At 46.9% G+C, this 13,547-nt stretch overlaps 1 protein-coding gene across 3 annotated transcripts in view; it reads left to right on the top strand.

The window, feature by feature from the left end:
* The first annotated feature begins 11,846 nt into the window (after positions 1-11,846).
* The window catches only part of GK5 (glycerol kinase 5), a 68,880-nt gene continuing 67,179 nt past the window's right edge, over positions 11,847-13,547 (top strand). Inside the window, exon 1 of one of the 3 annotated variants that reach the window (XM_033212431.1) lies at positions 11,847-11,985. Coding sequence is in view for 1 of the 3 variants with exons in the window: in XM_033212429.1 (XP_033068320.1) it covers positions 12,016-12,162 (147 nt within the window). In the remaining 2 variants the exon portion in view is untranslated. The other 2 variants (XM_033212429.1, XM_033212432.1) reach the window with 2 other exon arrangements.

A 13,547-nucleotide genomic window follows, 5' to 3' on the forward strand; every position in this document is an offset into this window, starting at 1 on the left:
TGATGACATTCCACCACAAAAGAAGTGAAAATGGCCAGTCCTTGCCTTAAGTGATGACATTACCTTGTGAAAGTCCTTTTCCTGGCTCATCCTGGCTCAAAAAGCTCCCTCACTGAGCACCTTGTGACCCCCACTCCTGCCCGCCAGAGAACAACCCCCTTTGACTGTAATTTTCCTTTACCTACCCAAATCCTATAAAACAACTCCACCTTTATCTCCCTTCACTGACTCTCTTTTCGGACTCAGCCCGCCTGCACCCAGGTGAAATAAACAGCCATGTTGCTCACACAAAGCCTGTTTGGTGGTCTCTTCACACGGAAGCGCGTGACATTTTGGTGCCGTGACTCGGATCAGGGGACCTCCCTTGGGAGATCAATCCCCTGTCCTCCTGCTCTTTGCTCCGGGAGAAAGATCCACCTATGGCCTCTAGTCCTCAGACCAACCAGCCCAAGGAACATCTCACCAATATTAAATCGGGTAAGCGGCCTCTTTTTACTCTCTTCTCCAACCTCTCTCGCTATCCCTCAACCTCTTTCTCCTCTCAATCATGGCACCACCCTTCAATCTCTCCCTTCTCTTAATTTCAATTCCTTTCATTTTCTGGTAGAAACAAAGGAGACATGTTTTATCTGTGGACCCAAAACGCTGGCGCCGGTCACAGACTGGGGAAAGCAGCCTTCCCTTGGTGTTTAATCATTGCAGGGATGCCTCTCTCATTACTCACCCACGTTTCAGAGGTGTCTGACAACGCCGCAGGGACGCCTGCCTTGGTCCTTCACCCTTAGCGGCAAGTCCCGCTTTTCTGGGGGAGGGGCAAGCACCACGACCCCCTTCTCTCCCGTCTCTACCCCTTCTCTGCTTTTCTGTGGGAGGGGCAAGCACCCCAACCTCTTCTCTCCCTGTCTCTGCCCCTTCTCTGCTTTTCTGGGGGAGGGGCAAGCACCCTGACCCCTTCTCTCCCTGTCTCTGCCCCTTCTCTGCTTTTCTGGGGGAGGGGCAAGAACCCGGACCCCTTCTCTCCCTGTTTCTACCCCTTCTCTGCTTTTCTGGGGGAGGGGCAAGAACCCCAACCTCTTATTTATGTGCCCCATTCCTGCCTTATTATATTAATAAGAAAAATAAAACAAAATAGTGTTGAAGTCTTGGGGCGGTAAAAATATTTTGGGGGGTGGTATGGAGAGAGAATGGGCGATGTTTCTCAGGGCTGCTTCAAGCGGGAGTAGGGACAGCATTGGAACCTAGAGTGGGAGAGATTAAGCTGAAGGGAGATCTTGTGTTAAGGGGTGATATTGTGGGGTTGTTAGAAGAAGCATTTGTCGCATAGAATGATTGGTGATGGCCTGGATGCAGTTTTGTATGAATTGAAAAACTAAATGGACTAAGAATTGGGAGGACCTAGGACATCTAACTAGAGAGTGCTTAAGGATGCTCAGCATAGCCTTGCTAGCAAAGATTATTTATTTACTTTAAGAGGGAATTTAGAGTGGTGGTTTGGGATAGCACTAGGAGATATCAGCTGTGATGACTTGGAGAAATAGTGTAAACTAGCAGTGTAAACACGAGCAGGGCATTTATGAGTAGTTGAGAACGGTGAATAAGAGTATGACTAGACAGAAGATAGCAGGGATGACAAGTTTTTTGGGTTGCAGTCCAAGTTGGTCTGGTGTCTGGAATGAGACTGGGACTTAATAAAAAGGAGTGTCCACACAGGAGCTCGAATGGGCTGGAACCTGTAGCATTCCAAGGACAGGCCTGAATTCTGAGAAGGGAAAGTGGTAAAAGTATTGTCTAGTCCTTTTTAAGTTGGTGACTGAGCCTAGTGAGGTGTGTTTTTAAAAGACTATTAGTCCGTTCTACCTTCCCTGAAGATTGAGGATGGTAAAGGATATAAAGGTTTCACTGAATACTAAGAGCCTGAGAAACTGCTTGGGTGATTTGACTATTAAAGGCTGGTCCGTTATCAGACTGTATAGAGGTAGGAAGGCCAAACCGAGGAATTATGTCTGAAATGACCACGGTGGCCTTCTCAGACCCTGTGGGCAAGGCCTCTACCCATCCAGTGAAACTGTCTACCCAGACTAAGAGATATTTTCATTTTCTGACTCAGGGCATGTGAGTAAAATCAGTAAAATTTGCCAGTCCTGGGCAGGGGCAAATCCTCGAGCTTGACGTGTAGGAAAGGGACAGGGCCTGAATAATCCCTGAGGGGTAGTAGAATAGCAGATGGAACACTGAGAAGTGATCTCCTTGAGGATAGATTTCCATGATAGAAAGGAAATTAGAGGTTCTAAGAGGTGGGCTAGCGGCTTGTAACCTACATGGAAGAGGTTATGAAATGATGACAGAATAGAATGGGCCTTGTGAAGCTGGAAGGAGATATTTTCCTTGGTCTAAGAACTATTTGCCTTGTGTGGGAAGAGATTGATAGGTGGAAGTTTCAGCGGGGGAGTAGGTGGGAGTGGCCGATGTGAAGGAGGAAAACTGCCGTGAGGGATAGAAGTTGGAATGCTAGCTGCTTTTTTAGCTGCCTTATCAGCATAAGCATTGTCCTGAGTGATGGTTGGGGGAAGAAAATAGATTTTGGAAGTTATAAGAACTGTAGAGAGTTGAGCATAGTTTGTGATTTTTTTAGGGCCACTAACAGTATTAAAGTAGTGGCAGCCGCTGCGTGCAGACATGAGGACTAGGCTAAAACAGTAAGGTCATTTGGACAGAAAGGCTATAGGACGCGGTCCCGGCTCTTGTGTAAGAATTCTGACCGCACCAACCATGCCTAGGAAGGAAAGGAGTTGTTTTGTAGAAGGGATTGAGGTTTGGGAGATTAGCTGGACACAATCAGCAGGGAGAGTAAGTGTGTATTTATGAGAATTATGCCGAGATAGATAATGAAAGAAATCAGGCACATTCCTCAGTCCTGGGCCCAGTACAAACACCATATAGCTCTCAATTTCCTGGGCCCAGTACAAACACCATATATCTCTCATATCTCTCAACTTCCTGAGCCCAGTACAAACACGTCCCACCATATATCTCAACGTTAGAAAAACACCACCTGGAAAAATCCCTGATAACGACACAGCCGTTTGTAGTTTTACTGAAAGCACGGGAACCAATAGATCACCGCTAAATGTATAACTTAATATGTTAACCAATTGTAATGCTGTAACCTAAAGAATTCCCTTGTTCCTCTGTAACCTTACAAGTCCTATTTACATCGGGCTATAAAAAGCGAGCGCACGCATTGTTCGGGGCCCTCTTGTATGTTGTGGAACAGAGGGACCAAGTTCGAACTTGCAGTAAAGATCCTCGCCGCTTGGCTTTGACTCTGGACTCTGGTGGTCTTCTTCGGGGAATAAACGGTCTGGGCATAACAGTAACAGATGAGGAAGAAATTTGGGCTTGACTAAAGTAATAGGGGCTGTCCGTGAGGCCTTGCAGCAGTACAGCCCAGGTAATTTGCTGAGCCTGATGGGTGTCAGGGTCAGTCTAAGTGAAAGCAAAGAGAGGCTGGGAGGAAGGGTGCAGGGGAATAGTGAAAAAGCATCTTTAAGATCAAGAATGGAATAGTGAGTTGTAGAGGAAGATATTGAGGACAAAAGAGTGTATGGGTTGGGCACCACAGGGTGGATAGGCAAAACAATTTGGTTGATAAGGCTAAAATCTTGAACTAATCTGTAAGACTTGTCTGGTTTTTGGACAGGTAAAATGGGGAAACTGTAAGGAGAGTTTATAGGTTTTCATGCTGTGGGATGGGATATTGGCATTGAGTGGGGTAAGGGTTATTGAGTTTTAATGGGATAGTAATGGGCATGTGATCAGTTGCCAGGGAAGGAGTAGAGATGTCCCATACTTGTAGGTTAAGGTGGGAGGATACGAGGGGAGGATGTGAAGGAGGCTTTGAACTGGGGGGAAAGGCGGCAGTGAGATGTGGCTATAGCCTAGGAATAGTCAGGGAAGCAGATAATTTAGTTAAAATGTCTTGACCTAATAAGGGAGCTGGGCAGGTGGGGATAACTAAAAAGGAGTGCATAAAAGAATGTTGTCCAAGTTGGCACCAGAGTTGGGGAGTTTTAAGAGGTTTAGAAGCCTGGCCATCAATACCCACAACAGTTATGGAGGCAAGGGAAACAGGCCCTTGAAAGGAAGGTAATGTGGAATGAGTAGCCTCCATATTAATTAAGAAGGGGACGGACTTACCTTCCACTTTAAATGTTACCCAAAGCATCTGTGATGGTCCAGGAGGCTTCCAGGTGATGGGGCAGCATCAGTCTTCAGCCGCTAAGCCGAGAAGCTCTGGGAAGGAGTCAGTCAGACAGCCTTGGGCCAGAGCTCCACGGGCTCTGGCAGTGGCTGCCAGACGAGATGAACAGTCCAATTTCCAGTGGGGTCCCGCACAGATGGGACACGGCTTAGGAGGAATCCCGCGCTGCGGGTATTCCTTGGCCCAGTGGCCAGATTTCCGGCACTTGTAGCAAGCTCCTGGGGGAGGAGGTTCTGGAGGAACCCCTGGCAGCTGCGGTTCAGGTGTTCGGAGTTGTGTGCTGGAGATGTGGCTGGGGTTTCTCTCACAGTGGAGGCAAGGAATTGCAACTCAGAAATAAATTGCTACTTGGCTGCCTTTATTATTGTACACCTTGAAGGCGACGTTCATTAAGTCCTGTTGTGGGGTTTGAGGGCCAGAATTTAATTTTGGAGGTTTATTTAATGTCAGGAGCAGATTAGGTAATAAAATAAAATGCATATTAAGAATAAGATGGCCTTCTGACCTTTCAGGGTCTAGGGTTGAAAAGCTTCTCAGGGTTGCTGCTAAATGGGCCATGAACTGGGCTGGGTTTTTCACATTTGATGAAAAAGAGTCCTAAACACTAATTGATTTGGGAGAGGTCAGATAAAGAAAAAGGAGCATTAACCTTGACTATGCCTTTAGCTTTAGCCACTTTTTTAAGAGGAAATAGCTGGGCAGGTGGGGAAGGGCTAGTCGAGGAACGAAACCGTAAGCCAGACCGGGTGTGAGGAGGGGAGGTGATAAAAGAATTATAGAGTGAGGGAGCAGAGGCTGAGGAAAAATTGGGACCTAGCTCGGCCTGGCGAGGAGGGGAGAGGTCAGATGGGTCTGTAAAAAAGGAAGATTAGAAAGACTCAGCAACGCTTGGGGTTGGGACTGAGGGGACAGGAGGCAGGGAAAGAAGGAAGATTTGGGATGAGTTGCGTTGGGAACAGAGACTAGGAGGGACTGATGTGTAAAAGAATGCCTGGACATTGGGCACCTCAGACCGTTTGCCTATTTTATGACAAGAATTATTTAGATCTTGTAGGATGGAAAAATCGAAAGTGCCGTTTTCTGGCTATTTGGAACTACTGTCGAGTTTGTATTGGGGTCAACCGGCATTGTAGAAGAAAATAAGGCATTTAGGTTTTAAGTCAGGTGTGAGTTGAAGAGGTTTTAAGTTCTTGAGAATACAGGCTAAGGGAGAAGAAGGAGGAATGGAGGGTGAAAGGGTGCCCAAAGCGAAGAGAGTAGAGACACAGAGAGAAGGAGTTTGGGGGTTCTTGCCCTCCAGAAAAGTGGGAAAGGGGTCGGGGCACGGAAATAAGGGATTGGGGTGCAAAAATAAGAGGTCGGGGCACAAAAATAGGAGGTCGAGTTTCTTGCCCCTCCCTCAGAAAAGCAGAGAAGGGGTAGAAACACGGAGAGAAGGGGTTGGGGTGCTTGCCCCTCCCATAGAAAAGCAGAGAAGGGGTAGAGACAGGGAGAAAAGGGGGTTGGAGTGCTTGCCCCCCCCAGAAAAGCGGGACTTGCCGCTAAGGGTGAAGGACCAAGGCAGACATCCCTGCAGTGTGGTCAGACACCTCTGAAACATGGGTGAGTAATCAGAGAGGTGTCCCTGCAATGATTAAACACCAAGGGAAGGCTGCCTTCCCCAGTCTGTGACCGGCGCCAGCGTTTTGGGTCCATGGATAAAACATGTCTCCTTTGTTTCTACCAGAAAATGAAAGGAATTGAAATTAAGAGAAGGGAGAGATTGAAGGGTGGTGCCACGATTGAGAGGAGAAAGGTTGAGGGATAGTGAGAGAGGTTGGAGAAGAGAGTAAAAAGAGGCCGCTTGCCCAATTTAATATTGGTGAGATGTTCCTTGGGCTGGTTGGTCTGAGGACTAGAGGTCATAGGTGGATCTTTCTCCCGGAGCAAAGAGCAGGAGGACAGGGGATTGATCTCCCAAGGGAGGTCCCCTGATCCGAGTCACGGCACCAAAATGTCACGCGCTTCCGTGTGAAGAGACCACCAAACAGGCTTTGTGTGAGCAACATGGCTGTTTATTTCACCTGGGTGCAGGCGGGCTGAGTCCGAAAAGAGAGTCAGTGAAGGAGATAAAGGTGGAGTTGTTTTATAGGATTTGGGTAGGTAAAGGAAAATTACAGTCAAAGGGGGTTGTTCTCTGGCGGGCAGGAGTGGGGGTCACAAGGTGCTCAGTGAGGGAGCTTTTTGAGCCAGGATGAGCCAGGAAAAGGACTTTCACAAGGTAATGTCATCACTTAAGGCAAGGACTGGCCATTTTCACTTCTTTTGTGGTGGAATGTCATCAGTTAAGGCGGGGCAGGGTATTTTCACTTCTTTTGTGATCCTTCAGTTACTTCAGGCCATGTGGGCGTATACATGCAAGTCTCAGGGGATGCGATGGCTTGGCTTGGGCTCAGAGGCCTGACACTGTCATTTACAACATGTATGGAAATGGAGGTCATTATGTTAGGTGAAATAAGCCAGGCACAGAAAGACAAACTTCACATGTTCTCAGTTATTTGTGGGAGCTACAAATTAAAATAATTGAACTCATGGAGATAGAGAGTAGAAGGATGGTTACCAGGGTCTGGTAAGGGTAGTGGACAGGGGTGAGGAGTAGGGCCGGGGGAAGTGGGGATAGCTAATAGGTACCAAAAAAAAAAAAAAAAAAAAAAAAAGAAAGAATAATAAGATCCAGTATTTGATAGCACGACAGGGTGTCTATAGTTAAAAATCACATTAATTTTTTTATTTCAATAGCTTTTGGGGTACAAGTGGTTTTGAATTACACGGATGAATTATATAGTGGTGAATTCTGACATTTTAGTGCACCAGTCACTTGAGTAGTGTACATTGTACCCAATAGGTAGCTTCTTATCACACACCCCCGTCCCACCCTCCTCTTTCTGGGTCTCCAAAGTCTGTTATATGACTTTGTGTACCTTTGTGTACTTAGCTCCTACTTCTTTGGTTTTCCATTCCTAGGTTAATTCACTCAGAATAATGGCCTCCAGCTCCATCCAAGTTGCTGTAAGACATTATTTCATTCCTTTTTATGGCTGAGTAGTATTCCATAGTATATATATATATACACACACATACCACATTTTCTTTGTTCACCCATTAGTTGATGGGCGCTTAGTTTGGTTCCATATCTGTGCAATTGTGAATTGTCCTGCAATAAATATATTTGTGTAGGCGTATTTTTCATATAATGACATTTTCTTTTGGGTAGATACCCAGTAGTGGGATTGCGGGATCAAATGGTAGATCTACTTTTAGTTCTTTTAAGGAATCTCCACACTGTTTTTCATAGAGGCTGTACTAATTTACATTCTCAACAGCAGTCTAAGTGTTCCCCTTTCACCACATTCACACCAACATCGAGTATTTTTTGACAGTCAATTTAGTTGTACATTTAAAAATAAAAGAGTATAATTGGGTTGTTTGCAACACAAAGGATAAATGCTTGACGTAAAGGATATCCTATTTACCCTGATGTGATTATCATACCTGTATCCAAATATCTCACGTAACCCAAAAATATATACACCTACTATGTACCCATAAAACTTTTTAAAAATTAAAAAAAAAGAGAATGACTGACCAGTTATCAAAGGGCCTTAGAAGCCTCTGAGCCCTGTGCCCTGTTGCCCATATACTCCTTTCCCTTAGGCAAGAACAGGGTAGGAGGTGATGACAGAGAACAAAGAAAGTGGGAGAAATATGTATCTCTTTGTTCCCCCAGGCCTCTCCTACTCAACTGTGAAATAAGATCTTGATTTTTATCTGAGATCTTTATGTTTGCTTTACCCAACACCCAGCACCTGAAGTTATGTGCAAAATTTTGTGTGTATAAGTATCTTCTTGGGAAGATAGTGTTCATTAGGGCCTCAAAGTTGTTCAAGATCTGAAAACAATTTGAGAAACACTAGATTAAGTGGTTTCTAAGGCGCCTGTTTTCAAATTCTATGATTTTGATAATATCCAATGTAATTTATTTGAATTTATAAAAAGGATCATTAAGGAAGTGTCAGGTTTCAAGAAACCAAGAAATATCACTTTGGGAAATATACTAAATATTAACATCAGGTAATACAAAGCCGTTTTCTCTGTTGTGAATGGGGAACTGATATGGATACTATTACGTGTGAACTTGGCTAGGCTAGTTAGACACACTGTATGCCCAGCTGTTTGGTCAAACATCAATCTAGGTGTTGTGAAGGTATTTCTTAGAAGTAATTAACATTTAAATTAGTAGACTTTGAGTAAAGCAGATCACCCTCTAAAACCTGAGTGAGTCTCACACAAGGTTGATTTTAAGCTTTAAGAACAAAGACAGGTTTCCCAAAGAAGGAAATCTCCTCAAAACTGCAACATGGAAACTCTTCTTGAGTTTCCAGCCTGCTAGCCTGCCCCAGAAATATCCAGGACTTGCCAGCCCTCACAATCATATGAAGAAACTCCTTAAAATAATAAACCTCGGCCGGGCGCGGTGGCTCAAGCCTGTAATCCCAGCACTTTGGGAGGCCCAGACGGGCGGATCACAAGGTCAGGAGATCGAGACCACCCTGGCTAATACGGTGAAACCCCGTCTCTACTAAAGAATACAAAAAACTAGCCGGGCGACGAGGCGTGCGCCTGTAGTCCCAGCTACTTGGGAGGCGGAGGCAGGAGAATGGCGTAAACCCGGGAGGCGGAGCTTGTAGTGAGCTGAGATCCGGCCTCCACACTCCAGCCTGGGCGATAGAGCCAGACTCCGTCTCAAAAAAAAAAAAAAATAATAATAATAATAAACCTCTCTTTCTCTCTATCCTGTTGGTTCTATTTCTCTGGAGAACCCTGACCAGTACTGGACCCATTAGTCATGTATTTCAAATTACAATAATTCACACACACACACACACACACACACACACACACACGACCAAAATGGTCAGCACTGGTGAAGGCAGTCCTCAGGCCACTTGGAACAAATCACTATTGTTGAACAGGGTACAAACAAAAAAAACATACTCATCCAGGTGTATGTTCCAGGCTTCACGTTGTATGGCCAAAGAGCCAATTTTGTCAAATTGCCTGAAAGCAAGTTGATAAACAGGACAATTTGGCCAAAAGAATGACTTGGCCCTGCGCAGTGGCTCACGCCTGTAATCCCAGCACTTTGGGAGGCCGTGGCGGGCAGGTCACGAGGTCAAGAGATCCAGACCATCCTGGCCAACATGGTGAAACCCCAACTCTACTAAAAACACAAAAATTAGCTGGGCATTGTGGCCAGCGCCTGTAGTCCCAGCTACTTGGGAGGCTGAGGCAAGAGAATCACTCGGACCCAGGAGGTGGAGGTTGCAGTGAGCCCAGATAGCAGCACTGCACTCCAGCCTGGGCAAACAAGGGCAAGACTCCATCTCAAAAAAGAAAAAAAAAAAAAAGAATGATTTGGTTGGGCGCAATGGCTCACACCTGTAATCCCAGCACTTTGGGAGACCAAGGTGGGAGGATCACTTGAGGCCAGGAGTTCCAGACCAGCCTGGCCAACATGGCGAAACAGTCTCTCTACAAAAAATGCAAATATTAGGCGGGTGTGGTGGTTGTAGTCCCAGCTACTTGGGAGGCTGAGGCAGTTGGATCACCTGAGCCCAGAAGGTTGAGGCTGCAGTGAGCTGAGGTGGCCCCACAGCACTCTAGCCTGGGTGGCAGTGCAAGACCCTGTCTAAAAAAAGTTTTGATTCAAAATGAGTATGTATGTATGTATGCATGTAGGTATTTATTTATTTCGAGGCAGAGTCTTGCTGTGTCGCCCAGGCTGGAGTGCAGTGGCATGATCTTGGCTCACTGCAACCTCCACCTCCCGGGTTCAAGTGATTCTCCTGCCTCAGCCTCCCCAGTAGCTGGGATTACAGGAGCCGGCTACCACGCCCAGCTAATTTTTGTATTTTTGTAGAGATGGGGTTTCACCATGTTTTTCAGGTTGCTCTCAAACTCCTGACCTCAAGTTATCCACCCGCCTGGGCCTCCCAAAGTGCTGGGATTACAGTCGTGAGCCCCCACGCCCAGCCAAAATGATTATCTTTTACTTTTTAATTGATATACCAGTTGGCACTGTTAAACCTTTTCACACAAAACATATATTCATATGTTTGCTAATTTTACAAAAAGAAGATAAGGAATATTTTCAGGCCCTGACTTCACAGATTGCTGGTGGCAGTGGAGAGGTGGGTGGCGCAGGCAGAACCACCTCCCCACTCCCTGCAGATCAGGACCTTCCCCAGGAGAGTTCCAGGCCCAGGAACCTGAGCCGCGAGAATCTGGAAATTTCCACAGGACGCCTTGTTCCCTTTGGTCAAGTGTCTGGATGAGCCCATCCCCTTGGGCAGCAACAAAAGGTAAAGGGCCTCTGTGAGATTTTCAGATTCCAAAAAAAGCAACCGCCGGAGTGGAGCGTGATGGTCAAAGCAGCCACCTTAATTAAGCTTTCTCCTTTCTTTCCCACTAGAGGGCTGGGAAAAGTCTTCTTCCTTGCGTCCTATTTCATTTAGCAAATGTTTACCGCTTTGCATTGTGTGCAAACTTTACCACGTTTTCTGGGAAGAGAAGTCGTGGAGAACTCTCAGTTTGTTAATAAACATTAATACTTTTGGCCAAATTTTGAATTTTTTATGGCACTTGTTTTATTTCATTTTTGAAAAACAGCACTTTATTCAACTCTAGCATATTCAATGGCTGTGCATTTAATAATATTGAAATAAAGTCGCACCCAAAATGTTAGCAAAAAAATGGAAACCATATTTGGTAGTGACCTCTACAAATGGTTTAAGCTTGAAAAATTCTGCACGAATGCAGAGACCCAGGTTAGTCTGCCAAAGTTACTCAGAGATAAAAATTTCTCCAGCACTCTAGTCATAATCATGGGTGAGAAATGAATAAATGTGCCTTATGGCACCTCGAAACTTTCTGAGATTTTAATATGAACTAGCCTATATTTTCCTCCTCACGATTAGCATATGGGGTAGCTATTTTTCTTTAATAGAGATTCCTCAAGTGTAGCTAGGGTTAAGAGAAACGCAGGCGCTGCCTCTCAGGAAGCTGGAGACGCAAGAGAAAAAATAAGAGTTAAGGGCTGCCGGGCATGGTGGCTCATGCCTGCAATCGCAGCAATTTGGGAAGTTGAGGCGAGCGGATCACGAGATCAGGAGATTGAGACCAGCTTGATCAACATGGTGAAACCCCTTCTCTACTAAAATTACAAAAGTTAGCCGGGCGTGGTGGAGCGCGCCTGTAATCCTATTTACTTGGGAGGCTGAGGCAAGAGAATCGCCTGAACCCGGGAGGCGAGGGTTGCAGTGAGTCGAGATCGTGCCACCGCACTCCAGCCGGGGCGACAAAGTGAGACTCCGTCTCAAAATAAATAAATAAATAAAAGAGTTAAGGGCCAAGTCAATCCAACAGCGGCAGGCAACTGGAGGCTGAGCATGGCTGGCGATCTCGGGCTCCGGAGCACGACACAAACCAGCTCACCTCCACCCCTCCTTCGCGGCCGCCGGCGCGCGCCCGTGACGTCACGGCGCCGGGGTGGAGCCCGCGGCAGGGGCCGGCCTCTCTAAACTCTCCCGCGGAGCTGGGTTGTGGACTGGGTTGGGGGCGGCAGCCCGGCGCAGCACCCTGGGATTCTGGAGCATCGGGATTTATAGCGCGCCCTCTGGGGAGACGTCTGTAGCAGAGAGGCGTGTGGGATCGGGATGTCCGGGCTGCCGACCGACCCGGAGCAGAGAGCGCAGGAGCCGCGGCACGCTGGCTTCGTGCTGGGGCTGGACGTGGGCAGTTCTGTGATCCGCTGCCACGTCTATGACCGGGCGGCGCGGGTCTGCGGCTCCAGCGCGCTGAAGGTGACTTGGAGGCGGCCTTGGGGCGCGGGTCTGACTGGGTTTCGCTGAGTCCAGGGGTCTGGCCTCGGGAGGCGAGCGGGCGGGCCCCACCTACCGCCCTGGACGCGGCCACCTGCAGCACCCGCGGGCCCTGGGGCCAGAGCGGAGCGCCCAGACCGGCTGAGTCTTCGCGTTCCCTCCCTGGGCTAGGCTGAACCCCGCGCCCCCTTCCTGTCCAGACTGAGGGCACCAGGGGCCCGGTGTATGACCTGGGCCGCTCGCTCGCCTCCTGCCACCTGGAAAACCACCTGTCCAGCCTTACCTGGATGGGACTGAGGTGATTTGCCGATCGGGACTGGGCAGGCTGTGCGCATCCAGCCAGAGGGTGGTTTGTGAGTTGCTCGGTTCTTCCTGCACTTCTCTGATAGATCTCCTACCACATCTTTATTTACATTTTAATTTTTGACAACTTTTTTTTCTTTTTTATTTATTATAGCCTTTGGACTTGTGCCTCAATAACTTTTCATATCTTTGTAGAATTTAAGTTTATTCTCTATTCTTCACTTGTCATCATTATTAACTACTACTCCACAAAATGCTGATTCCTTACGTGAGCAACTGATTGCTGTGGATATTAGAGGTATTGGGCAAGTTTCGAAGGCTGTGTGGTTATCACTTTTCTATTTTCGATCTTTGAGAATTCATAAAATTCTTTATTTCCCCTCATTTGAGAGACCTGCCAAGTCATTGGTTGGATGTTAGTAAAGCCTTGAACTGTTGATATTGGTCAGCAACCAACAAATTGATATCCTTCTGTTCTCATATTAATGAAGTGTTGATTTCTACACAATTGTCAGTGCACCAAAAATAATGTTTATTTGTTATGGTGTTCTTATTGTTGTTCCTTTTTTTCTTTTGAGACAGGGTCTCACTTTGTCACCCAGGCTGGAGTGCAGTGGTGTGATCTCGGCTCACTGCAACTTCGATCTCCTGGGCTCAAGTGATCCTTCCACCTCAGCCCCCCAAGTAGCTGTGACTACAGGCAAAGGGCCACCATGCCTGGCTAAATTTGTATTTTTTTTATAGTGATGGGATTTTGCCATGTTGCCCAGGCTGGTCTAGAATTCCTGGGCTCAAGTAATTCACCCGCCTTGGCCTCCCAAAGTGCCAAGCAAGATTACAGGCGTGAGCCACTGCGGCCAGCCTGTTATGGTGTTCTTATTTTCTCTTCCCAGTACTAACATCTTTTTATGTTAGGAATTTGAGGGAGGGCAGGAGCCATCAGTTACCTAACCGTGCCCAGCAGCCCTGTATTCCCCCTTTTACTCAGTGTCCCATTCTTCTTCCAACCACTTTAGAGGTGTTTTTCTTTGTAGCACTTGCCCAGGAGTGGGTCCAGCTAGTGT

Source organism: Trachypithecus francoisi, unplaced genomic scaffold (assembly GCF_009764315.1).
Source record: "Trachypithecus francoisi isolate TF-2019V2 unplaced genomic scaffold, Tfra_2.0 Lachesis_group0, whole genome shotgun sequence".
NCBI lineage: Eukaryota > Metazoa > Chordata > Mammalia > Primates > Cercopithecidae > Trachypithecus > Trachypithecus francoisi.